Below are 25,895 nucleotides of genomic sequence, written 5' to 3'. Positions count from 1 at the left end.
TAGTCTCCTGGGTTTGTGCATGGATTTTTTTTCCCACTGCTTTATATAAATCTTTTCCATCTGGGAACCTACAACCTAGTGCAGTTTCTCCAAACAATTAGCCCACCATATAGCAGGATTGAGAAGTATAATCTATCACCACCAAAATGGTGTTGACAATTTTTGGGTTGAAGGTGACAGTAATTAAGACCTGGGTTGCTATAGTCTTGCTTCTGCTCTTGCTGGTTCTGCTGGGCCGTTCCGTGGTCAACAGCTGTGTGACTTTCAGCCTGGTTACTGTGTGCCAGTTGCTGCTGTTCTTCAGCTAGACAGAAGCAGAGAGAGTATTCAGTGTTAGCATTGGAAGGGCCTCCTGTTTCCAGTCCTGAGTGATAATGGGACTGACATTCATTTTCCCGTGTACTGAAGCGTGGTGATGAGGCCGACTGCAGAGCAAACTGTTCTGCCCCATTCATGGGACAGGGTAATGCCGCATGCAGTTAGAAGTTGGGGTTCTAATTTTGCCTTGAAAAAAAATTATTCAAAATCCATGTGGGTGAAAAATGGATGGAATCCTTTGCCGATGCAGCCTATGAAACTAAGTGGACATTACAATCCATTATGGTAAAAGCCACAGCAGCCCTGTAAAGGGACTGATTTTTCAGTAATGCATTTCCCAACTGGTGACTGCTAGAAGGAGTGAAAGCTGCGTGTTCCTTACAGCCTAAGACCAAATCAGCTGCTTAATAAACAGTGCATTTAAGGAGTTGTTTCAAGATTAAAAAATAATAAACACATGGTTTCTGATAAACTAATGGCAAAATTAAACAATTACAGGTATATCTCCAGGGCAATCAACCCATAAAGTCAGTGACATTCCACAAAAATCAGAAATTCTTGTACCTATATTTAAGGAACACCATGTCTTACAAATCAAACAATTTAAATATCTATATAATATTTCTTTGGGAAAACAATTTTGAGAGAGTCATTTGAAATATTAAACACTTCAATAATGCCTGCTTAAATTATAGACTTTGAATGAACACATTTGGTCACTGGTGCCTACACACAGATGTGTTTGGTGTCTAGCTGGATTTCTTTCCCTATGAACTTTTGTCTCAATGAAATGGCAATTGAGCTGCCTGTCAATGACCCCCATGATGCACATGTGGCCTTGCTGACAATCTTTACGCTTTCCTGCTCCTTAAAACATGCTGCAGGTTTGCCATTAGTTGGGGTTTGTCTCCATTATTAGACTGAATTCTGCCGTGTTGTTCTTCAAGGACTTGGGCTAAATCAATGAGTTTCCAATTGTGTAGAGTTTGTTTCGATGTCCCCTCCCACCAAAACCGAAGAGTTATTTAGAAAACGAAATTGTTGCAGAGGTTTGAGACAAGAGCAGTGGTTTGAGAATTAGGGTAAGGAGTGAAAAGTATTAATTTCCTGTGAGCCCCCAACAATAATGTTCTTAGGGTGTGAATTCAGATCAATTCATGCTAAGATATCTCTGAAATAACAGTGCAACTCTCCTGCCATGGCTCCTCTGGGGGTGAGATAATAAAGTGTGTTTCTGACAATTTGCGTCTCTGCCCACTGAAGGACATAGCTAAACAGTAAAGCAATGGTTTGCAAATTGGAGTCACTCCTGTGACCATGAAAACATTCCCTGGGAAAATTTGAAACAATAGCTTCAGAACCCTACCCTGATTGAAGAAATTTCTGCGTGGAGCATCCACTCCTCTTTTACCAAGATGGTCACGTGATTCTGTGCATGTTAAAGCTTGTGAACCACTGAAGTAAAGCAGCTTGATCGACATTCCTCTGTAAGCTGACCACATCCCATTCCCTGTTTCTCTGGGCAGTGAGGAGTGTCCAGACCATAGACTGTAAATACTAATCGCAAGATGAGCAAATGGGTGTAATAAGGCTACAATAGCTTGTCCATTTTCTTACTGGATACTTTCTGGAGTTTGACCACAGAAAGAAAAATCATTAGTGAATTTAAAAGTGAGTGAGCCAATGTATTGGAGTTAAAGCAGAGTGGTCAGTGCTATGGCAGTGTGACACAGGCTAATTACCATAGAAACTTCCTCACTCTCAGCTTTTTATACATCTCTTGCATCTTTGTTGCTGCTTTCTACTGTTTTAGAATGCTATTGGGTTTTTTGTTACTTTCATTTTATTATAGATAGAAACTAGAAGTCTTTATGATTTGGAGACTAAAATATTCCTGTTTTTCCAATTCATCTCCCAGGGCCGTGAGTCTGGGTGATTGGACACATGTGTATTTAAAAATTTCAAGTTGTTAGGTGATTTTGATTCATGACTCTGGTTAGATCCACTAATTTAGAAAAGAATTGAAAGGTTTTCCAAATCTAATACAATTTATTGATACGAGGCAGAACTTTTTCTATATTCACAGTAAAATTGAAATACAAAAGTCAGTCTTCATGGTTCTTAAATAGGATCCTAGTTATGGCTAGAACATGTTTTAGAGGCATGGTTTATTACAATCTAACAGATGAAGACCATGTGCCCATCATTCTGTAAAGAAGTGGGCCGTATAAACAGTGGCATTGGCAAGAATTGCTCAGGATTCCTCATTTCTCTCATGTATTCATTGTCATTCTCTCTGTGGTTTAGACAATAGGACTGAGCAAATGGACTCTGGACCATAAAAGAAGCTGTTGCTGTCTCCCCAGCGGTCATGTCTAAAGTCTACTGTGGCTCAAAATCCCTCCAAAGTAGACTCCTTCCCATTCTACACCCAGGCTGTCAGTCTTCCTTCCTGCATAGCTGTCTGTGTGCTCCCCATTCCAGATTCTAGGCAGGATGAATGAATGTGGCTTATCAGTTGTCAAAATACCGAACCATGCCTTTCAGTAAATACATAATAATGCTGTATAACAACTTACATAATTAATCTTAAAACTATTATCTTAGTTTATTTCAAGTTAATTATGTACATGTGATAAAAGATATATTCTTCAGGATGTATGATGAACAGACTTCCAACCCAGCACCATCTGAAAACTATTTCCTACGGCACATAATGTAATAATTATAAAGTAAGATATCATGGCAATTCAATTTTATGCCATTACCCTTTGTGGAATAAATATCTAATAAAATGAAAAAATAAATGCTTAGGAAACCAAAAGTCAATTGAAAACTGAAATACTATTAATGAAATGAATATCTTTCATACATACATCTTAGATGTTAACTCAACTTTTAGAAGTTATTTAATTAACAACTATTAAAAGTTAACTAAAATCCAAAAGTCATGAATTTGACTACAGTTAATAGTTTTATCTCAGGAAACTGGAAGAAAAAACATTTTTAATATTATAAAAGTAATATAGTCATATATAGGAACATTCAAGAAACAAAATTTCTATGAATTGTGATTGTAAAAATATAGTCAATCCAAGTGGTGTACAGCTGTATTTGGAATGCTTGATAGGATGGGGCAGGAAGATTAACAAGAGTTTCAGGCCTTTCTGGTTAAAGAGCAACTCTGTCTATAACAAACAAACAAACAAAACACCATTGATGTAAAACAATGGAAAAGAGAGTACACTGGATATTCCAGACAAATAGAGCAAAAAAGCAGGATAAGAAAGTCATCCTGGAGACCCAGACACAGCTTCAGAGAGAATCCTGCTGCTGTCAGTCACCATGTTCAGACATCTTAGATGGGGACAGGATGGCCATGGTGTCAGCAAGCATTTGAGCATAGTCGTGCTGGGTTCATATATATGCACCACATTTCCTGCAATGTAGCAAATACATGGCAGTCTAAACACAGATGAGGGACAGATGGACAGGAAGAGTTTGTGCTACAGAATCAAATGTGAAACACTGGAAGGATTTTTGGGCTTTAGTAGTAATCTTTGGGACCAAGGTTAAGAAGGCATTTTATAAATTTTTCTCCTTGTGAATTATTTTACATATGTATGATATTAAAATATCGATATTTGAAACAGATGCTATTTGGAATACATTATTTGAGACAGCCACACATATATTATATGAAACCAATATAATGTGATCAGTTGCTTGAGAAAATGAAATCTTTTCTAATAAATTTAAATGCAAATTAAATGTATGTGACATAGCTATAAAGTTAATAAATGTTCCTTTGTTGATGTTGCCCCAAATATGACTAAATGGTACTTACACGGCTCTAAGAAGAAACTACATTTGTGATTGCCCTAGGTGTTTTCCTGATTTAGCTGCCAAGGAAGATGTGCAAATTTAAAAGCATGCAGCTGTTATAGATTGCGTTACCACCCACTTTTCTTACAGCATAGTTCAGAACAGGACTTCCAGAGCATCAATATTAATAGACAATACAGATGTGCTTGTGTCCTACGATGGCTCTGGATCTGAGTGAGAATTCTTCAGAGAAAGTCAGAGCAGCTTCCCGTGTTTAATCATTTTCCTGAAAGGGACATTTTGTTGGTGTATCCTTGGCCAAAGAAAAAGCATGTCAGGAGCCAGGAGACACCAACAAATCTATCAGGGATTATTAAAATAAGAGTGGTTTATGATTTTTGTGACTTGACATTGTCACTATATTTATTATGGTAATTAATGTGTTAGTTTGGAAATTAGTATGGCGGTTTCTCAGAAAATTGGGAATCAACCTACTTCAGGACCCAGAAATACCACTCTTGGGCATGTACACAAAAGATGCTCAATTGTACTACATAGACATTTGTTGAACTATGTTCATAGTAGCATTATTTGTAATAGAGAGAACCTGGAAACAACTGAGATGTCCCTCAACCAATGAATAGATAAAGAAAATATGACACATTTACACATTAGAGTACTATTCAGCAGTAAAAAGCAATGACATCTTGAATTGCAAATGAATGGAACTAGAAAACACCATCCTAAGTGAGGTAACCCAGACACAAAAGGATGAATATGGTATATGCTAACTCATAAGTGGATACTAGCTATAAATAAAGGATATTGAGCCTATAGTGCATGATACCAGAAGAGCTAAGTAACAAAGTGAACCCTAAGAAAAACATATATAAATCCACCTGTAAAGTTGAAATAGATAAGATCACCTGACAGAATTGGGAGCACAGGGATTGGGGGAGAAGAGAAGGTGGAAGGGGAAGAGGAGGGGAGAAAGGAAGTGGGGAAGATAACTTAAGGGAATGGGATAGTCGAGATGGAGGAAGGACAGAAATGAGAGCAACGAAAGAGATATCTTGATTGCGGGATTCATTATAGGACTAGCAAGAAACCTGGCACTAGAGAAATTCCTAGTAATCCACAAGGACGACTCCAGCTAAGACCCTAAGCAATAGAGGAGAGGGTGCCCTAACTGACCTTGCCATGGAGTCAAACTGATGAATATCTTAAATATCACCATAGAACCTTCTTCCAGCAACTGATCAACCCGCATCAGAGCACTGGACTGAGATCCCAAAGTCCAGCTGAGGAGTGGGAGGAGTGAGAATATGAACAAAGAGGTCAAGATCATGATGGGGACATCCACTGAAGCAGTCTACCTGAGCTAATGGGAGCTCACCAACTCCAGCTGAACAGGGAAGAAACCATCATGGAACCAAACTAGCCCCTCTGGATGTAGTTGACAGTTGCATGCCAGGGGCAGACTAAGGGGCACCAGGATTTAAACCTACTCCATGTATTAGCCATTTGGGAACCTATTTTTTTGGATGGATACCTTGCTCAGACTAGATATAATAAGGAGGGCCTTGGACCTTCCTGAAGACAATGTGCCTTACCCAACAGATGGAGCAGTGGATGGGGCATGGGGTGGGGAGGTAAGTGGAGGGAATGAGAGGAGGGGAGGGAGTGGGAACTTGGATTGGTATGTATAATGAAAAAAAGATAGTTTGTTTTCTCTTTCAAAAAATAGTAAAAAAAATAAGTAATGCATTCTTACTGTAGTTTATATTTCAGCATTACTGAAATAGTGGGTAAATGGCTGAACATTATCGTTGTCCCTCCCCATAGCTCTATGTTCACAGTTTCACTATACTAAAGCTTTTAGTAAAGTTTTGCTTCAAATACTGTTACTGCATTCTAATAAAATTAAACCTGTTCATTTTATTACTTATCATGTATGGCATGCTTCAGACTTAATGAACAGATTATAACATTACCCTTCTTTACTTAGCATCTTGCTAGAACTGGGAAGTTGGAGCACTTGTCTCTTATACATGTAAGTGATTGTGAAAATCCACCATAACCAAAGCAATTCATAAAAGAGAGGGTTTAACTGGGGATTTGCTCACACTCACGGTTTCAGAGTCTTGCTCAGAGTCTTTTATCGTCACAGAGGGAAGCATGGTGGCACATATGGCTCTGGAGAATTAGATGAGAGCTTTACATCCTGATCCCTCAGCAGGGAGATGAGAGAGAGAGAGAGAGAGAGAGAGAGAGAGAGAGAGAGAGAGAGAGATCACCTGGCCTAGAAACCTAAAAGCCCACCCTCAGTGACAGACTTCATCCAACAAGACACACCTCTTCAACCTTCTACTCTTTCAAACAGATCCACTCTCTGGTGTCTAGGCATTCAAATATGCGAGTTTGTGTGGGCCATTCTTCAAACCACTACGTTCACCCTTTATGGTGGAGAGGGGTTGCTTGAGATTTAAGTAAAAGGATTTTCTCTAGCACCATAGTTGTCCCCATACTACCCAGTTCAGACCAACCTTAAATATTCAGAAATAAGAAGCCCTGCTATGAGACAAACTGGGGAACAGAAGGGAGATAACACTGAATACTGAAGTCTAATTTTCTATTGACCTTGAAGTAAAAACCATCATAAAATATCATTCATGAATTCTGGAAAAAATGGTTTTGTTTTATACACAGGTAAACAGTGATGAACTAGAGAAACCCAAAGTCTTGAAATAGGAACCAAGGAGCACAAGGACAAACCTTCTTCAGTTAGTGACAAGTGGAAGAGGAAAGGAAGCTGTCAGGACCAGTGATAAAGTTTCCACCAGAGGCACCTGCCCCACACCTGACAAGGGCACCTTACCTTAATCCCCAGAACAAATGACAATACAGGACAAAACACAGAGCTAGCATGCTAAAGTCTTTAGTTTCTTAACCCATTCTTAGATGATTATGACTTATATGGTTGACTATTAAATCTTTTAATATTATATTTAACATTTTGGTGAAATTTTAAAAATACTGATTAGAAGAAAAATATATTGAGGAATAAATTTCAAATATCCTTATGCATGTGTGCACCTACATGAAGCAGGTAATAAAATTGTCCTCCGAATTCCAGGGGGTTAAACACCACACAAAGATCTTTGGGATCTGGTGTTCACACGAAGCTCTCTGCTCCACAGTGCATTTGCTAAGGTCTCTGGCAAGGCTTTTAAAAACTCAAAATGCCTATTTTACAAATTCAATAGGTCATGTTATCTTTTCCTGGCTGTGTTTGTCAGTTAGAGTTCAATATTTCCATTCAACCCAATTTATATCCTAGGATTTTGACTGGTACCTTCAAAGGGCTAATACAATCTCTTACAGTCTGCTACTTTCCTGTGATGAGAAGCCTGGTTGATCGATGGTCCTTTATTTTTTCATTTAGCAATTGTTCTGTGTCCGCTGATGTATTCTCTTCAACACAGACTGCAGAGGTTTTCCTGACAATCTATCTTCCCTTTCACACAAGCACAGACTGCTTAGTTCCGTGGAGTGCAGATTTCTAGGTCTCTTCCCTTGTCTTCTTTACATGACAGATGCAGCTACAGAGAAGTGCTAACCGAAGCCAGCAGACTATGGAGACTACTGTGCACTTATTTTTGAAGGACAATGTTGGATTTTATTTGTGCTCCTTTGGTCTTATGTTTCTCTCTGCAAAACAAACTCTGATATTGGTGATCAAGGACTCAGAAGCAAGGTCAGCAGATGTCAAGAGAAGCAGCTCTCTCATTAGGTGTGTTTATTATTGTTTTCTATTTAATAAGATAGATTTTATTTGCAAGTTATTTTTTTTTGCTGTTGTTATTTGTTTTTGCTTTTTAAGATAATTTTCTTGAACACTTTGAGCCAATAATGTCAATAATGTCAAGTCAGTAAGGAGGATGCTCTCTTTCCTGCTAGTTGCCAGAAAGTCTTCCTGTGTATATTGATGTCTAGCTGCTCCTGCAGCATCAGGTACACTGGCAGGTAGATGCTCAGTGTGCTCATGAAATTGAACTCAGAAAGCTGAAGGAGGCAGCTTGGCAGACAAAGGCTCTGAGCATCAATGTCCGTTAGTCAAATCCTACACAAAGTTACTGAACAAGAAGCTCCCAGAACACAACATACGTCCAAAGGCAGATGACAATGAAGAACACTTGGAAAAACCAATTTTATGAAAATATAAGAAGCAGAATTGTTTCTTCATTTAAGTAGTATAAATTTCAAGATGATAAATTTGCAATGTATTGTGAATAATCTCACTTCTGAAGCCATGTATTTAAAATGTTAGTTCAAGCAGTTTCATAACTGGTTGAATTTTTTCACACATGCAAAATAAAATGTCTTTCATGTGTTTACAATGTACCTTAAGGGGTCAGTTTATTCTATATCTTCACTTATCTTTCCAGTATTCATAATTGCTGTGAAAGATATTTTAAAATGCAATTTTATAGATTTTTCTTTAGAAAATCTGCATGGGGTCAAATGTTTAACAGCTTGGCAAAAGGAGCTTCTCTAAACCAGTATCAACTGAACATAAATGACTTTTCTTTGTGATTTAATAGAAATCATAATTGCCTTGTTCCACTTCAGAATATTTTAGAGACATCTACTGGAGAGGCACGGAACTGCACATTTTATCTCAGCCATAAGTGGTATGGCATTAAAAAGTCTCTAATACGATATTGTAAAATAAGATAAGTTTCCTGCTAATGGAAAGCTGGAAAGACTTGTGACTAAGTCCACAAGGCATGTAACTATATGAAAGCTATTGCTTTAATATCGGACCTAATATTTTTTTCCCCCTAAACTATCAATCATGCAATTAAAAAAAAAGGAATTCTTTTAGATACTATGCTATTTAAGTAGGTAAACTAGAATCCAGGGTTCTAATTATTTGTAGTAAAGCACATGCAGAGCAGATAAGCACATTGGAACAGGCGCTGGGAAGAATTACCCAGTGGGTTTGATATGCAGTATCTCTTGCTAACACCGAGAGGATGGATTTCAGTAGGAAGAGGAGGAAGAGCTGGGAAGAGCTGGGCACTCTTGGGGAAGCATAAGGAGGGCAGACTAGTTGCCAGTAGATCTACTGATATTTATCATATGTTTAAACCATCTCTCTACTGCAATCAAATTAAAAGGAAATTATGCTTATGTTATGAAATCAATTTTGTTTCTGGAGATGAAACTACTTTGGGAAGCAGAGATTTATCAAGAGTATATGGAACTTTACACATTTTCTATGAATAAATAACCCAGCGATATTTTGAGGGATAAACTCTGAAATAATTGTTCTTGTACATACATAACCAGGTATCTACATAACCAAACTGTAGAGGTCTCGGCAGAGGTTTAAAGAATGGATCCAGCCAGATTGATCATTCTTGCCCTTTGGGGAAGCCTGCCAATGAGTGCCGTCAAACACTCTATGCTTATGGGAGACAACTTGATCCCCTGTATGAAAACGAAAGGCTGGTACATATTTTTAAAGTGTAATAGGTAAGGGGACAGCTTGGGATGTTATTAGGTAGGTATCAGGATGAAAAAGTGTGAAGGAAAACATAAAGCAGGAGAGAACTAGTGAACAGTGGTTCAGGGACAGCATTGTACCTGGGACAATAGGGACAGTGACTCTTGACCCTACCAGTATCAAATACAAGTACTTGGTGGACTACAATACAAATAAGAGAAAAATGGCCAGGATTCTGTCTGAGCAACATGACATCCTTTTGGAATCAAAGCTATATTAGAATTCATACTATGACAATTTAAAATACTTGGGAAAAATTGCCACCCTAGCCTTATTTCCACATATATTTCTATAGGAAAGACACCTAACAGATTAATCAGCAAACTCTGGCCTTTTGTGTAGCTTTAATTCGATGACTATGACAGGATGTCATCAGTGATGCTTTTCTGAGGCTTTTTTTTTTTTTGTCAACATGTATTGAAACAGAAAACTGCAAATCTAACAATAAAGATGGCTTCCAGGAAGAATTTCAGATGTGATCAACTACAGAATATAAGTCACTTAGATTTAGCCACGTGGTAATCCCTGTAAGAAGCCAATGGCAGTACAGTTATCACTTAGTTTTGTTTCTTGTGGGTATATGTGCCATCCCGGAGTTCTGTAGCTTCCCTCTCATCTGCATGCATGTAGTCTGCCATAACAGTTAAGAATCGATTAGCAAGTCCAGGAAGCTGAGTGTGGGGCATGCCCAGCTCTCAGCGGTTGGGCCTAGGACATGCTTTGACATATTGCTTTGCTCTCTGCCACCTGCAGTCAGCTATTCTGTGCAGTGGGGTGTGTAATGACAGCCTCCATCTGAAAAGACACTTTGCAAACCAACACTTTATTCTTTAAAAAAGTAATCAAAGGATTAATATTCTCTAAATATCTTTCGCATGAGAAGACAAATAAAGACATAAGCATAATTCCAAGTAGTGTCAAGATTTTTAAATAACGTAGAATTATGTAAGAAACAAATGCACTGTAACACTGTGATTAAATTTGCACACCTTATAAAAATGAATTCTTTGAAAGCAGTAATATATTTGGATCTTTTTCAAATATTTTGTATTACCTCATTTCTAAATATTTTCAGTGTGGGTAATGTTTTTTGTAAAAGTTTTATTTTACCTGGTTACAAGGTAAAAATTTACTGATACATTTGAAAATATGCTGGATTTTATGTTATCTATGAAACTTAAACCAGGCCCAGAGAAAATAGCAGTATGGAAGATTTGTCCACAGATTCTCGGTACGTGGGCTGACTGGCCATGGATAATATCCCTGACTAAACTGCATGATTCTTGGAGCTCCTGCATATGATTCTCTGTTTCTTAACGCGACTGATAATGGTTTCTCCATAGTTACATTAATTTTTAATCACAATCTCCTACACTGTTGATTGAATTCCCCACCACTGCTAATGGCCTTTCTTGTAATATTCATCCACTTAAAATATGAATGCAGATGTCACATCTTATTTGTCAAAGAAAAGCTGTTTAATCTGAAAGCAGAATAATAGTTGCATGGGTGTTAGGCTACATCAGGTGTCTGTGTGCTTGATTAGCCTTTCACCAGGACATCCTCAAAATCTCTGCTTTAAAAAAATGACTACTTTAAGATTAAAAAACTCACCTAATTATTCACAAGTTACATGGTATATTCTCTAATGTGAACTGTCATTCACAGCCCGTTATGTCAAGTAGTTGAACTGGAACAAAGCCAGAGTGTTGTATAATTATTTTATACGGGTTATTTCTAATCATTTTATTTAAAGTATAAAATGACAATTTACAATAATATGTAAGGAAGGCATGTCTTTGTAGTTTTAGTTAATAATAAGTAATACAGTGAGATATTCTTACTCATTTCTTAAAACCAACACAAGGATGAGAGGAACAGTAACAGGGCAGGTTATGAGATTTGTGGGTGACTTAGGAAGTTTGAAAACAGCAGCAGACCTAACATCTGGCTGCTTAGTAATTTTCCTTGGTGCACAGTTGGTCCATTCAACTACTTATTTATCAGAATTTTTTGTTATGATGTTATTATGGGCATATACCTTTGAGCTGACAGTTTGGCCCTATGTACCCAGGGCAGCATCTCCATTCTAATGAGGTCACAATCTTATGCTGCATCCTATAGACAGCATTGGACGTCTTCTGCGATCTGGAGAGGAAAATGATTGATACAAAATTATTTGTTTTATGTTAATGTGGAATCAGAACTTACAAATATAAAGTGCTTAGAATAATCCTCGAAATGTGATAACCATTTAGTCTTGGTACTATTATAAAGTCTTAAACATATCATCAGTATTATATTCAAAATAGCCAACAGGATTTCTTTGAATATGCAACAAAAAAGCATGAGTGGGTTTACTATTGGTATTTTAGATTAATAGTCATCACTTCATTTTCTAAAGATAAGACAGTTTTTCTTTGCATAATGTTTTCTTCCTAGATCAGTATTAGAACTTACTTTAATTCTAATACTATGCATTAAAGCTGAGGAGTACAAATAATACAGAGATAAAATAACTTACTCAAATGTCCATATCTAAAACTGATGGAATTGGAATTTTAACCTAGATTATGTGAGTTACGCTTATGCTACTGGAATTTGTCACAGCCAACCCTGGTGAACTGTATAAGAGTTGCTGGTGAAGAACTGATTTAGTGGGGTTTCAGTTTCTGTTGTAACATGACAGGTAGGACAGAACATCAGAGGTTATTTTTCAATAGCAGGATGAGCGACAACATTCTTTCCAGCCCTAAAGGCATGCCAAGACATTCATCTGTATCTCCTTCAATAAGTTATATTCAGTAAATAATTCTGTCAGAGGGACTATCATCTCTAGCCCAAGTGCTAAAGTTAAATAAGGAATGAAGGTGGAATTTATTTAGTTTATGGGATTGACTCTAGAATTTAGAACTTTGTTGAATCATGCTTGATGGTCAATGTTTCTGCTCTGGCAAACTGAGTGTCTGCTGCATGAAATGTTGATAGAATAAAAGAAATTTAGATATCTATTGTATAAATACAGAAATCATGAACGAATGCAAAGACCCATTCAAGTAGACACAAAGGGAAGAGATAGGAATAAGGAAAAAGTAGCTGGGTTTAGAAAAGAGTAAAGAGCAGGAGAGGAACTCACCTTGAACCCAGAAGAACAATATGATAAGGGTTACCATAGTAATGTTTTCATCACTCAAGAATTAACAACGTGTTCTTTGTGCCTTCCTTGACAAGAAAATTGTCACAAAGGGAAAAACAGAGAAAGCAGGGCCGTAGCTTAGCTCTATCAAATCCCTATGATGTACTCAGCTCTCTGGACCGTGAATTCCAGTCCTCAAGAGACTCAGAAACACCTGGACTTTATGTGTCCTTCCTGTGCATTGTTCCAGACAGCTGATGCATCAGATTCATTGCCTGGGTTATTTGTATGATAATTTGTGTACCTTAGTTTCAGGGCTTGAGTAGCAGTACTACATTTTCCTCCTCCCTCCCTCCCTCCTTCCCTCTCACCCTCCCTCCCTCCCTTCCCCCCTCCTCTCTCTTTCTTTCTTTCCTTTTTTTCCTTTCTTTCTCTATTTTGTTTTATCAGTCTCTTTGTGAACATCTCTAGTTAAACTATGGTTATATGTGGATTCAGAGAATTTAAGAAGAGCTCAGCCTTATGACAATGGTATATGTGTTTGTGGACATACATTGTAATATATTCATATGTGCAATGAACAACATGGTCACTAATATAACATATACATAATAAAATATATCCATATATGTAATGAACAGTATGGTTACTAATATAATCTATACATAATATAATATATTCATTTATATATAAATGAAGGAATAACCATTATTGTAAACAATTCATTGTTAGAGAAAATATTTTTGTCAATATCATTTCCACAGACCTTTACATACTCTAATATGTAAAAAAGGTACTTTTAAAATTGCTTATCTTTTAATTTTTATAGCCATACAGAAAAATATGTCATGAACAACATGGTTACTAATATAATGTATAAATAATATATCCATCTATGTAATGAATAGTATGGTCATTAAGGCATACAAAAGAAGAGCTACTTTTTCATGCACAATCACAGGTAATGATTTTCTATATTTTTAATACAAGTCAAATTATATATGGACTTTTTTATCTAAAAAATGTTAAAAAGTCTTTGAACTTATCTACTATGGCTTTCATAAGAATCTCAATCCAGGCATGTTGACTAGGTTAATAACACAACAGTGACTATGAAACAAGGTTAACACACCCTAAGCACTCACTGGGTACTAGGCAGTAAGCTGGGTTCATGAGTGCATTAGCTCACGTGATTCTCAAAGCAAATACACAGTCCAGGTATTATTAGTAACCACATCTTAATTTACTAAAGGCCATCTATCTAATCTAATATAAAGACTCTCTTTCTTTGCTTAGTCATACAGTGCCTAGAATGGCTATTCCTATGTATTTTAGGTCTACATAGAAAACATCTATTTTAAGAAAATATAGCATACCTTTGGGAACAGAGTCCACTGGACCAGCCACAGGATCCTCTCCCATTTGGTGTGTAAGAGCTGTGAGTGTCCAGTATCACTGTCGGAGATAACTTGGTATGTACATAAGCACACCAGTTCCTGAGTGAACAACAATTATTGGTAGAAAAATTCACTGTTAGAGAGAAATATCTTGGTCAAAATCATTTTCAAAGACCTTTGCTTATACACAGAAAAGAAAATGAACAGTGTTTGATAATTGTACCTAATGAGATTTGAAGAGACAGTATATGGTGAAAATAATCAGAGCTTACATTTTGTTAGGCTTAGATAAAATCGTGAACTGTTCTTATATTTAATTTTAGTATTTGTACTGAGATCAAAGACTTAGACCTCTGTCTATTACTTTGGGAGATATATAATAAGATATAAGGTAAAAAAATTTGAACCACATGGTTTGGCGTAAAAACTGACATGTTGATTAATGGAATCAAATAAAAGACCAGATGTAAATCTACACCTCTGAATACTTGATTTTTTTAATAAGGAAGCTAGACACATGCAGTGGAAAAAAAATATCTTCAACAAATGGTGCTGGTCTAACTGGATGTAGGCATGTAGACAAACGCAAATAGATTCTTATCTATTACCCTGCTCATGTCCAAGTAAATCAAAGATCCCAACATAAATCCAGAGACGAAGAACCTGATAGAAAAGAAAGTGTGAGAGAGCTTTGAAAGCATTGATAGGAGACAACTTCCTGAACAGAACGCTACTAGCACAGCACTGAGATAGATCAACAACTAAGAGATGGGACTTCATGAAACTGAAAAGCTTCTGTAAGTGAAAAGACACTGTCAGTAAGACGAAAAAGCAACCCACAGAATGGAAAAAGCTCTTCACCAACTCCACATCTGAAAGAGGGCTAATATTAAAAACACACAAAGAACTCAAGAAACTAGACACCAATAAACTTTATAATCCAAATAAAAAGTGGGGTACAGATCTAAACAAAATTCTCAAAAGAGGAAACTCAAATGGCCATTAAGCATTTGAAGAAATGGTCAACATTCTTAGCCATCAGGGAAATGAAAATCAGGATGATTTTAAGATTCCATCTTATACCTATCAGAATGACCAAGGTCAAAAATACAAGTGCTGTCAAGGATATGGAGCAAGGGGAGCACGCCTCCACTGCTGGTGGGAGTGCGAACTTGCTCAGCCACTTTGGAGATCAATATAACAGATTCTCAGAAAATTGAGAATAAAGCTACCTCAAGACTCAGCTATAGCATTCCTAGGAATATATCCAAAGAGTGGTCCATCCTCTCACAAGGTCACTTGCTCAACTATGTTCATATCAGCTTTATTCATAATAGCTTGAAATTGGAAACAACCTAGAACTTTTTTAACTGAAGAATGGATAAAGAAAATGTGGTACATTTGCTCAGTGAAGTATTACTCAGATGTTAAAAACAATGACATCATGAAATTAACAGGCACACAGATGGAGATTTAAAAATAATCATCCCAAGTGGAGGCACCAGGCTTTCTTTTGAGCCACCAACCATCTCTCAAATCATGACATGGAGACTTATTATTCATTATGAATGCTCAGCCTTATCTTATACCCGTTTTGGTAGCTCTTATAACTTAACCTGCTTCTCTTTACCTGTGTTTAGTTCCAGGGCTCTTCACCTTTCTTTTCTTCTGTATGTTCCAGTCCAACTACTGACTGGTGGCTGCCTGACCGGTCCCAGGCATGCCCTTCTCTTTCTTGTTCGCTCTCTCCTCCTCTCTTGAGCCTAGACTTCTGCTCCTACTTGTTCTTTTTGCCTGCCAGTCCCACCTAGTCTTCCCTGCATAGTTACTGGCCATTCAGCTCTTTATTAGACCTATTAGGTACCTTAGGCAGGCAAAGTGAAACAAATATAACACTTCGTTACATAATTAAAAATGCAGCATAAACAAAAGTTCGTCTTTACATCATTAACAGAGGCATTATAAGCCATTGTAACTTATCTGTACACAGTTAAAGCAATATTCCATAGTATAAATAAATAGAACAATCTTTGCCTAGTTAAGATAATATTCCACAGCAAGTGTGGTAACCCAAACTCAGAAAAACAAATGTGCAACAAACATGGTACGGACTCACGTGTAAGTGGATGTTAGCTGTAAAATAAAATGTAATGCTATGGTCCACAGACCCAGAGAGGCTAAGTAACAAGGAAGTCTAAGGAAAGGATGAATGAATCTCCTCAAGAAGGGAAAATAGAATAGATTTTGTGGGTGGATTGGGAGCACATGGGGTTGGGAATAAAAGGGATCAGCTTGGGGGAGAGGAAGAACATACTGGTAAAAACAATTGAAACTGGGGTACATTTCAGGGGCGAGGTGGAAACCTAATGCAATGGAAATTCCATGGAATCTATGAGAGTAACCCCAGCAAAGATTCCTAGTAATGGGGGGCAAGGAGTCTGAACTGGTCATCTTCTACAACCACGCAAGATTTCAAGACAAAGGATTGGGACAGCTATCCAGCCATAAAACCTCTGAGCCACAGTTTGTTCATAGCAAAAGAACTTCTTCAGTGGCTCATAATTAAGTTTATGTTACTGTTGAAATAAGATCATTAAAGGATGTTAAAGATGAAAATATGATTTTAAACCAAATTATTTGAAAATAGAGTTTTAAAATATAAAAGTAAATATGACAAATTGATGACATTAGACAAACAAGAAGCCCTTTGCATGTGAGAACACTGACTGAAGTGTTGGGGAGTGTTGACTTTGGAGCTCTCAGTACATTATCAGCTCAGAATCTTTCCCCAATGGACAACATTTGGAATTCTCTATAATGACAGCAACTGCTGCTGTCCAGCAACAGGTGCTCAAAACAACAGCAGGTACTCAGAACAACAGGTACTTAGAACAACAGGTACTCAGAACAACAGGTACTCAGAACGGCTAGTGTTGGTTCGTCACATTTTCTAAGGGAGCAGGTAAAAGGTTTCTATTAGAGAAAACCAGATCTCTTTGGTTATGAGCAAAAAACTTAACATGCTGAATCCAGTAAGATAGAGTGGGATGAGGATTCTATTGTAACTTAAAAATTAACCTTCTTGTGCATACTAAAATACAGTCTGAACAGTATCATGCTTTTTGTTTTACATCTTGGAAACTCAGTCTTTCAAATAGCTAGCAAAAAGACTAAATTGAGAAAAACATCCAGTAAGTGACAAAATCGTGTCCCAATCACATCTTATGAATCAGAGTGGACAGACTAACTGAAGAGAGGGTGTCCCTGACTATGACTGCACAGAAACATATCTTTAAGAAATAAGGACAACAGCCTCAAAAGCAACTGTTCAGGTGTGTAAAACTCGGAATTCAGATGAATGAGCTTCTGGTCACACAGTTTGCTGGCGCTTAGGCTTCTGTGTTCACTCAGGTGACTTAAACTGACAGCACAGCAGGGAATCACTAAAGATGATCACTGTACTCTTGTGAACCAGAGAACACTTATACTAAACCAAGCCAATATTCTTCCCGAAGATGGAACTTGTGGTTGAGGGACTTCATTGATTCAATAACTTTTCTTCCCTGGCATTTCATTTTTGAGATGAAGGACAGCTTTCAGGAGGCTATAGGATTCAAAATGTCTTTACTGTCCTGAGAAATCAAGAACACAATTCTATTTTTTTTTCTTTTAGAGACAGGGTTTTTCTGTGTAACAGCCTTGGCTGTCCTGGAACTCACTCTGTAGACCAGGTTGACCTTGAACTCATAGAGATCCTCTGCCTCCCAAGTTCTGGGGTTAAAGATTTGCACCACTACTGTCCAGTGGGAACACAAGTATTCTTAACATGCTATTCAAAATGTTATAAGGATTTTGTTTGATAAGATTGAGGGAAAGAAGCCCTTATGAAATCTAAACTTGAAAGAGTGAAATGACGTATTGTTTACTACTCATTAATGAGAAAGGAAATTTGCTAGTATGAACAAAAGAAATGGTAAAATGGAAAGTGCAAACTTACACTTAAAATAATTATAACAGACCAATCATACTTAGAGCTTTAGACTTCTTATATTTATCTGTGGTTACAGTACAAACCATCATTGCATTTTAACATCTATCTTGTTCTGTAAACAAATGCTTTATTGCAAGACACAAATAATAATTTTTGTCCATGTTTCTTTGCTTTTCATATACTTCACATAAATATAGTATAATGTTTTACAAAATTTTTTGGTTGTTAAACTTATAGTGAATTTTTTATAATTTAATTTTGTAGTTCATTCAGACTTTAAGACAGAGCACCTAGCCTGGTGTGGTGGCACACGCCTTTAATCCCAGCCTTGGGAGGCAGAGGCAGAAGGATCTCTGTGAGTTCAAGACCAGCCTGGTCTACAGGACACAGAGAAAGAAAATCTGTTTTGAAAAACAAGCAAAATGAACACCTCTTTGACACCCCCATTTGCAGCATGGTTAGCACCATTTATGTGCTCTCTGGAGTGGAACAGAATAGTAGAAGATGCAATCACATTTCCAGTGACGGATGATAAAGGCGCACAGCCTCCAGGGTCACAGTTGCTGTGTAGGATATTCTTGATGTGGCACCGTTGCCATGTACCAGATGCTCAGTGTGATGGTAGTTGCTGTGTGCGGTATTTGTGACATGATGTGAGAAGAGAGCTACATTATCCCCATTCCAGGATATGGCTGGTGTTTGCTTTTTGGGTGAAACTTACTTTCTAACTTTAAAATCAATAAGAAAGTACTATTAAAATTGGGCTCACAAAATTACAGACAAGTGACACACACACATATTCTTGTGGTCAAACTGTGATGTTATCTTATTCAAGAATTTGCCAAATTTTATTTTTCTTCAATTCTGGTTCTCCATAGGCTGTGATCTCAGCAGAGTATTGCAGATGACTTCTGGTCCAGCAGGGGTCAGACTTTGCCCAGCAGCAGACAAAGCAGGTTAGTTGTTTGATGTCTGCTTTTCTGCTTAACCCTCTGGTCCTTCCTGTCAACTGACTCTTTCAGCATATCTCCTTAAATAGTAAATTTTTCACCTGTAGCTTTATAATTAGAAAGACAAAAGGTGTGGGAACACAGAGGTTTTTCACTTAATTACTTGATCTGAACAAGCACTTGTCAAATCCAAGTGCTTTAGATGTATATGTTTATAGCAACCATGACAAGAAATAGAAAAGTAATAGAAGTGTATGATTAATGGGAGAAATTAAAATGCAGGAAACACTCTAGTGTTTGCCCTGGCAGTGACATAATGGAGGTACCTGTTTGTCAACAAGATGAGAGCTTTCCTCTCTGACCTGATGTTTCTGGCATTTTGCAATGTGCATTAATCTCCTTTGAATGTGCCGATGTCCTCAGTCTTAACTGTAACTTTTCAAACACTGTGTGGACTTAAGGCATCAGGGAAAATAGAGACCTGTCTGGATAAGATTTAATTTCTAATCACCCCCTCTCCATTATTGTCACCTGTTTTTTCACAATCTCTCACAGGCAGGTCACTCAGGCTGGAGCAAGGATCTCACTTAAACTATATCACATGACTGAAATTGTGGTATTTTCAGTTCTTGCTTTACTCCTTTTCAACAGTATTTTTGAATTATTTTTTTCTCTTGCTGTATGTTTATTACTCATTTCTCTTCTCCTTTCCATGGCCATTCATTTAAAACCTCCAATGCAGACACCTGTCACTATTAGACTATCAAACACAGTAGCATCAGGTATGGTGACACACACCTGTCCATCCAGCACTAGGCATATCATAGCTGAGAATCAGGAGTTCAAAGTCAGCCTGGGCAACATAGCAAGTTGAAGGCCAGCTTATACTCCCTAAAAAGCTCCAATCCTTTTCTTAATTCTTATTTTCAAACTCCTTTTTCAGGACCATCCACATCCATGACCTGAAATACTTCTCTTCACTAACGTTTTCCAAATTTCTACCTCTGAGTTTTGATTTCTCATCTGACTCCCAAACCATACAGCAACCCATCACTCCCAGCACCCTTGAGTTTTTTCTTTGTTCCATGCAGTGAATAGAATTACCAGTAATATAGGTAAAGTCCTTGCTTTCACGAGAAACAAAATGGGCACAGAGGCTGTCTGCAGACACAGGTGAGTATGCTAAGGGAAACTATGGGTGTGATGTGGAAGGAGCAGGGCACTGAAGTCTCTTGGATGAAGTGACATCACACTAAAGTTGGAAGAGGAAAAGGACCCCTTCATTCTAGACCCTGAAGAAGGAATACTCCGGAAAAACAAACAGCACCCCCAAACCTATGACATCCTGGAAACATGGATGTTAACTTTTTCAGTCCACAAGCATTTGCCTGGAGGATTCAAACCAGATGTCCTGTGTGAAGGGGCATGGTGAGACTCCAAATCTTCCTGATTCTGAGAAACACCTCTCTGAGAACTCAGAATGTATTTTGAAAAGTACAGTGGACCACACAGTAACTTTTTCCAACTCCTTATTTAAGTCAGTTTCATTTATTTTTCATTTTAGGTTTTCAAAAGTGTGTGACGATAAACAAATTCTAAGAGTATGGCACAATCCTCTTTTCACATCAATACTTGAGATATTCATTTCAGGCTTCAGGAAGAGAAACTATGTCCAGTGAAGAACACTAGCTGGCCTTTCTTGTTTAAATGAACTCTCACCGTTTGGAGGGCGGGGCGAAGGAGTGGAATACTGTTGGAAGTCAGGAATGGAGACTGGTGACTTACAAGGGCAGGGTTAGTACAAGATGGAGAGAGGCAGAGTGATGTGGAAACCACGAGAGGCAGAAGAGACTTGCTGATAGATGAGATAATGTTTGTAGAGAGAGGGAAGTGTAGAGGATCTACTGAGGCCTCCATTTACAGAAGCAGCTTAGCTCACCGAGATGACAACCACTGGAAACCTTGTGTGAAGTAGGTCTGATATAGGATAAGCTAAGCAGGTAGCTGGATTATAGCACCTCATTTGGTCTCTTATTCTTAGTCACAGCTGACTGAGCCATTCAGAATGGATAGCCATGTACCCCAATTCACTCTCCTCAGTTGCACTCACATATATGCTACATTTGGCACCAGCACTCAGTCGCTACAGACTGCCTTTCCTGCTCACACCTGTCACCCTGTGACTTAGGTCTCATGAGGGTGCAGGGTGAGGGAAGTTTGCCATGACCACTGTGTTGAGGACACAATGGATGCCCAGCAAATGTCTGTCCTACATATAAATGCCCTAGTACTAATTTCATCTTTTTGTGCCTATTTCAATGTGCTCAGTCATTTAGAAACACCCCTTCTGCCTGGCAGGAAACCACAGATCTCATGTAGCTACAGCTCCCCAGAATGCTAAAGGGGAACCAAGTCAGACAAAAATAATTCAGAGGAATCTTGCTGAAAGGAACCTATCATTCATACAAGCATCCCCTTTTACTAAGAATTATTATTAAATTCCAAACATGACAGAGTGATAAAGGTACAATGTGCTTGTCCTAGACCACCCAGGGTTTATTTTCACTGAGAAGTACTTCTTGGGAATAGCTCTACGTACATATGAACCCCAATTTCCCATTCTCTTCTCTGCTTTCTTATGTGCACCATATCACCTAGGCCAGAGCACAGAGTGATTACTTGTCATGCACCTAACATAGTAGAGATTTAAATAACACTGGAAGGAGGTTCCTATGTGCATAGAGTTCTTGAGTTCTTTGTGAGAATCCTTCTCTGAGCCAGGCAGTATTTAATCCCGGCATTCAGAGACAGAGGCAGGCAGATTTCTGTGAGTTCAAGGCCAGCCCGGTCTACAGAGTGAGTTCCAAAACACCCAGGGATACACAGAGAGACCTTGTCTCAAAAAAGTTAAAAAACAAACAAAAAAAGTGAAAAGAAAAAATTCTTTGAAGATTGAGAACCATAGCGGGCATTAGAGTGGCTATCTAACTGCTCAAGAAGGCTGCCATTGGGTGTAAAAGGAATAGAGAACAGGGAAAGACCATGCTATCTGGACAGAGAAAAAGGAAATGAAGGTACAAGATATTGTGGACCAAAGAACTAAAAATTTGACAGGCAGGGTGTGGTAGAAGATAAGGGTGGGGGATATGTGCAAGGTTGTATGAATAATCTGAAATACATTCTGGAGGCAGCCAAGAGCTCATGAGATTCATAAACAGAGAAATGAGACACTTCTTCTGTCTTCTCACTTGAGATGATGTCCCCTCTTCTGCTAAGGGAATACACCAGGGGCCACCAAGCCTCTAAAGCTCAGCCATCTCTTTGCTCTGAGATCTACTAAGTAAATAACTTTAAGTCAAATATTTAACCTCTTCAAAAAGACACCATGATAGAATCTTCCGTTTGTTATGGAGTTATTGTTACATATAGTGGTTAACTGGTTCAAACACACACAGATGCCATATAAGTTACTGTTAATCAAATCAAACCATGGAAACCTTCTTTCAACTCGAGTCTTTGGATCTTTGTGGCGAGAGAGAGAGAGAGAGAAAGAGAGAGAGAGAGAGAGAGAGAGAGAGAGAGAGAGAGAGAGAGAGAAAGAGAGAGAGACCTTGCTTTTCTTTCATGCCACTGTCATTTGGATGGTCTAATGAGTAGAATGTTTAGTCTGAGTAGATGGAAAAGCCTGGGCTCTCTAGGCCCCCAAACAATAGAATTTCTAAGTCAATTGTTTTTTTACTGTAGAAACAATTGAAGATTATTCTCAGTGGGAAATCCATAGGGTAAGGTGCTGTTCAGTTAGTTGCAGTTCATATGTGGTTTTCTTGGAACACATGTTGATGTTAGGAAATTCAGTAGATATAGTGATGCTTGCTTTTTGTAGCAAATATTCACAGAGGTAGGAGGACATTCAAATTCTTTGTGTGTTTAAAGCCTGGAAGAGTTCCAGGCACATGCTGGACACTCATAAACAATGATCAAAAAGTAAGTATTCCCAAGGGTTGAGGGGAAAGGCCTTAGCTAAAATAAGTACCATTAATTAAAAGGCGAATATCAACTCTAATGTCAAGTCTAATATTTATATATAAAATAGTTAAGTAGTAATTTTAATTGTGCTAAAAGGATACATACTTCTTCTATAAATGGTGCTTTAGTTTGTCTTTTCAGATGCTTTATTGGCTCCCTATTCTATCACCAAAATTCTCCCAGTTACAGACGTATGAAAAGCTCAAAATCATTTCCTAGGACTGTTAAAGAGTTCTATTGAAATTCAAGAAAATTAGGTTACAGAAACTAACAAAACATGATAAATAGAAATGATAGATGAAAGCAATTTAGAAGATTCTCAGTAGATAGCATTTGCCATTATTATTAGTTACTAGGGAACTTCTTAGTAAGTAGGATATGTGCGAGCTGTTGTGGATCAAAATTCCACTCGTCCCAAATTAAACATGGCTGGTAACATTTATTTCAGAGTTAATTTGGTTTATTCCAATTTCCAAGTGAATTTGTAGCTAAAATGATACTTATCTTTGAAGTTTTATGACCTTGGGATTTTATAAATAGACTTGACTTACAGGAACCCGGACACTCAGATGCGTTGGCTTTAACTTTCTACCTCTTGCTCCTCAGGTTATCCAGTCACCAGCTTGCTCAAAACAGCTTTCAGCCAGCAGGTGGGAACTACCATCTTGAAGTTAAGTTTTATTGTATTATAGGCATAACATGTAACTCAATTTAGACTCTTGAAACTGCTTCACTATGGGTAAAATTATTAACAAGGTTGGCTCGTACCTCTAAATACACAGACGACCACATCATATGTGAATAAAACATTTACTTGCTTAGGCATATGTTTTCTCTGTGTTTTGTTTTTGGGCCCATTTGGGACTTTTCTTACAAAGCCCCTTAATACTTAGTTTTATTTGACTTCCGTAATTCAGATTGCTGCCACCTTAAATCAAGCTGAAAAGCCTGCTTTCTGATTCATCACACTTCTGACAACAGAAATCGGATTTTCTGGACAACTGTTCTGTGAGCCACAGATAGCTAAATTCTCTTAAGTGGGCTTTCCACTCTTTCACAGTGGCATATGGGTGTCCCTGATTCTGAGCAAGTGGAAAAGAGATTTTAGCCATTTGTCCTTTTCTCGTCTCCCTTCCCTAAGGTCACGACTGCAGTTTTGAAACCACTACCAACCACAACGTGATGCTATGAACCTTGCACAATTCTGTGAGCATGAGAGGCTTCAGACTGCTAGCTTACAAATGTCTAGACCACAGTCAGAAAGAGAACAAAAAAGAGAATGTTTCTTACTTTCCTCTAGTTGTTTCAAAACTGGATTTTTGATAGCTGGGTCTTTGACTTCTGATGTTGCCACTTCTGCTGAGGTGCGTTTCCCTTGGGGACCTGTTCCCCATGTCTCCAGCCGACTTGAGGGAGATAGCTTGTTGATTGGGCTTTCTGGAAAAACTCTGAAGGAAGTTCAATGTGGCATTAGCAAGCTCCACCATCCCTGCTCCTGTGCCGGATTTCATGATGGGTTTGCTCTGGAGAGCAAGAGGCAGTGGTGCCATCACTGCCCCTGTCTTCTCTAGGGGTGTGGGTGTTTGGCTTCTCCCCTCAGCTGACTCTCTTGTCTCAGAGTTCTGCAGTGTTGATTGTAGTAGAATGTCTTCCGAAGGTCTCTCGGGAGCTGCAGCTGCCTTAGAAGGGGGATTGTGAGTGGCAGAGAGCTCTGGGAGGCTCAGTACTTCATTTTGAGGAGCTGAAGTAGAGTTCAGAGTCAGTGGGGAGTTTTCCTCCTCAGGTGCAGTCCTTGAATGCGGGGTGTTGGTAAGCCCCAAGACCCCTCCCCATAAACTGGAGAGCAAGACAAGCAATTGCAGTCCTTTCATGGCAGTGGATTTAGGCACAAAATTCCATGTGGAACTGAGAGACAAAGACCTTCCAGTCTTCCCGATAGCCACTTCTGCACAAACGTACTGAAACTGGGTCTAGACAATCTGGTGGGTGCAGAGGAAACAGGTTTCTGTGTTTACAGTGTGCTCAGGAAGCCAGTTTTCCTGTTTCTGTACTTGTGCGGCGATCTGTGACCCTCCTAGGATGGATCAATGGATGTGGTAAAGGACCTCTGAGAAGCTAAGGGAAGAGGGGAAAACACAGACAATCATCACCAGGAAAAGCCAGGGGAAACCATGAAGTCACGCTCCTTTTCCCAGGTACGCTCAAGTACCTCTGCCTTTGCAAAAACACTTCCCATTGGCAGTGGAGGGTGGAATTTCTTAGGCTTGATGAAAGAGTTTAATATTTTGCTCTACAGTATCAGGAAACCAAGAAAAAAAATGTTGTCGAGATTTTCTTCCCTCTGTGCCACACCCGGAGAGCCATGCATACTCACGGGCACACACACTAGCACACAATTGTCATTTTTGTACTCCTTCCTGTGTTGAGGGAAGAATATATTTTATAAATATGTCTCAGTTGGATCGTTACTAAAAGTCAATCTCTACAATTCTAGGGAATACAAAATCTAAAAATGAAATATAAAGGCATACAAGAAATCCATTGTAAATTTTGGCCTTAAAATCTTTATATCAGTGATACCAATAACAGAATGAATGCCCAGGAGTTAATATTTGTGCTTTTCAGCTCATATCTGTGAATGATGGTGTTTGATTAGGATTTTACCATTGATAAATGAAAG

At 38.3% G+C, this 25,895-nt stretch overlaps 1 protein-coding gene across 1 annotated transcript in view; it reads right to left on the bottom strand.

Moving 5' to 3' along the window:
• The window catches only part of Mmrn1 (multimerin 1), a 49,305-nt gene extending 24,026 nt beyond the window's left edge, over positions 1 to 25,279 (bottom strand). The window contains exons 1-4 of the mRNA XM_048416213.3: positions 24,506 to 25,279; positions 14,228 to 14,347; positions 11,757 to 11,863; positions 191 to 304 (exon numbers count right to left, since the gene is read on the bottom strand). Of these exons, the coding sequence (XP_048272170.3) occupies positions 191 to 304; positions 11,757 to 11,863; positions 14,228 to 14,347; positions 24,506 to 25,086 (922 nt within the window). The 5' untranslated portion in view covers positions 25,087 to 25,279. The remainder of the gene's footprint in view (positions 1 to 190; positions 305 to 11,756; positions 11,864 to 14,227; positions 14,348 to 24,505) is intronic.
• Between the last annotated feature and the right edge of the window lie 616 nt (positions 25,280 to 25,895).

Source organism: Myodes glareolus, chromosome 6 (genome assembly GCF_982192425.1).
Source record: "Myodes glareolus chromosome 6, mMyoGla1.1, whole genome shotgun sequence".
NCBI classification, from domain to species: Eukaryota; Metazoa; Chordata; class Mammalia; order Rodentia; family Cricetidae; genus Myodes; species Myodes glareolus.
This window is presented reverse-complemented; position numbering and strand designations above follow the sequence as displayed.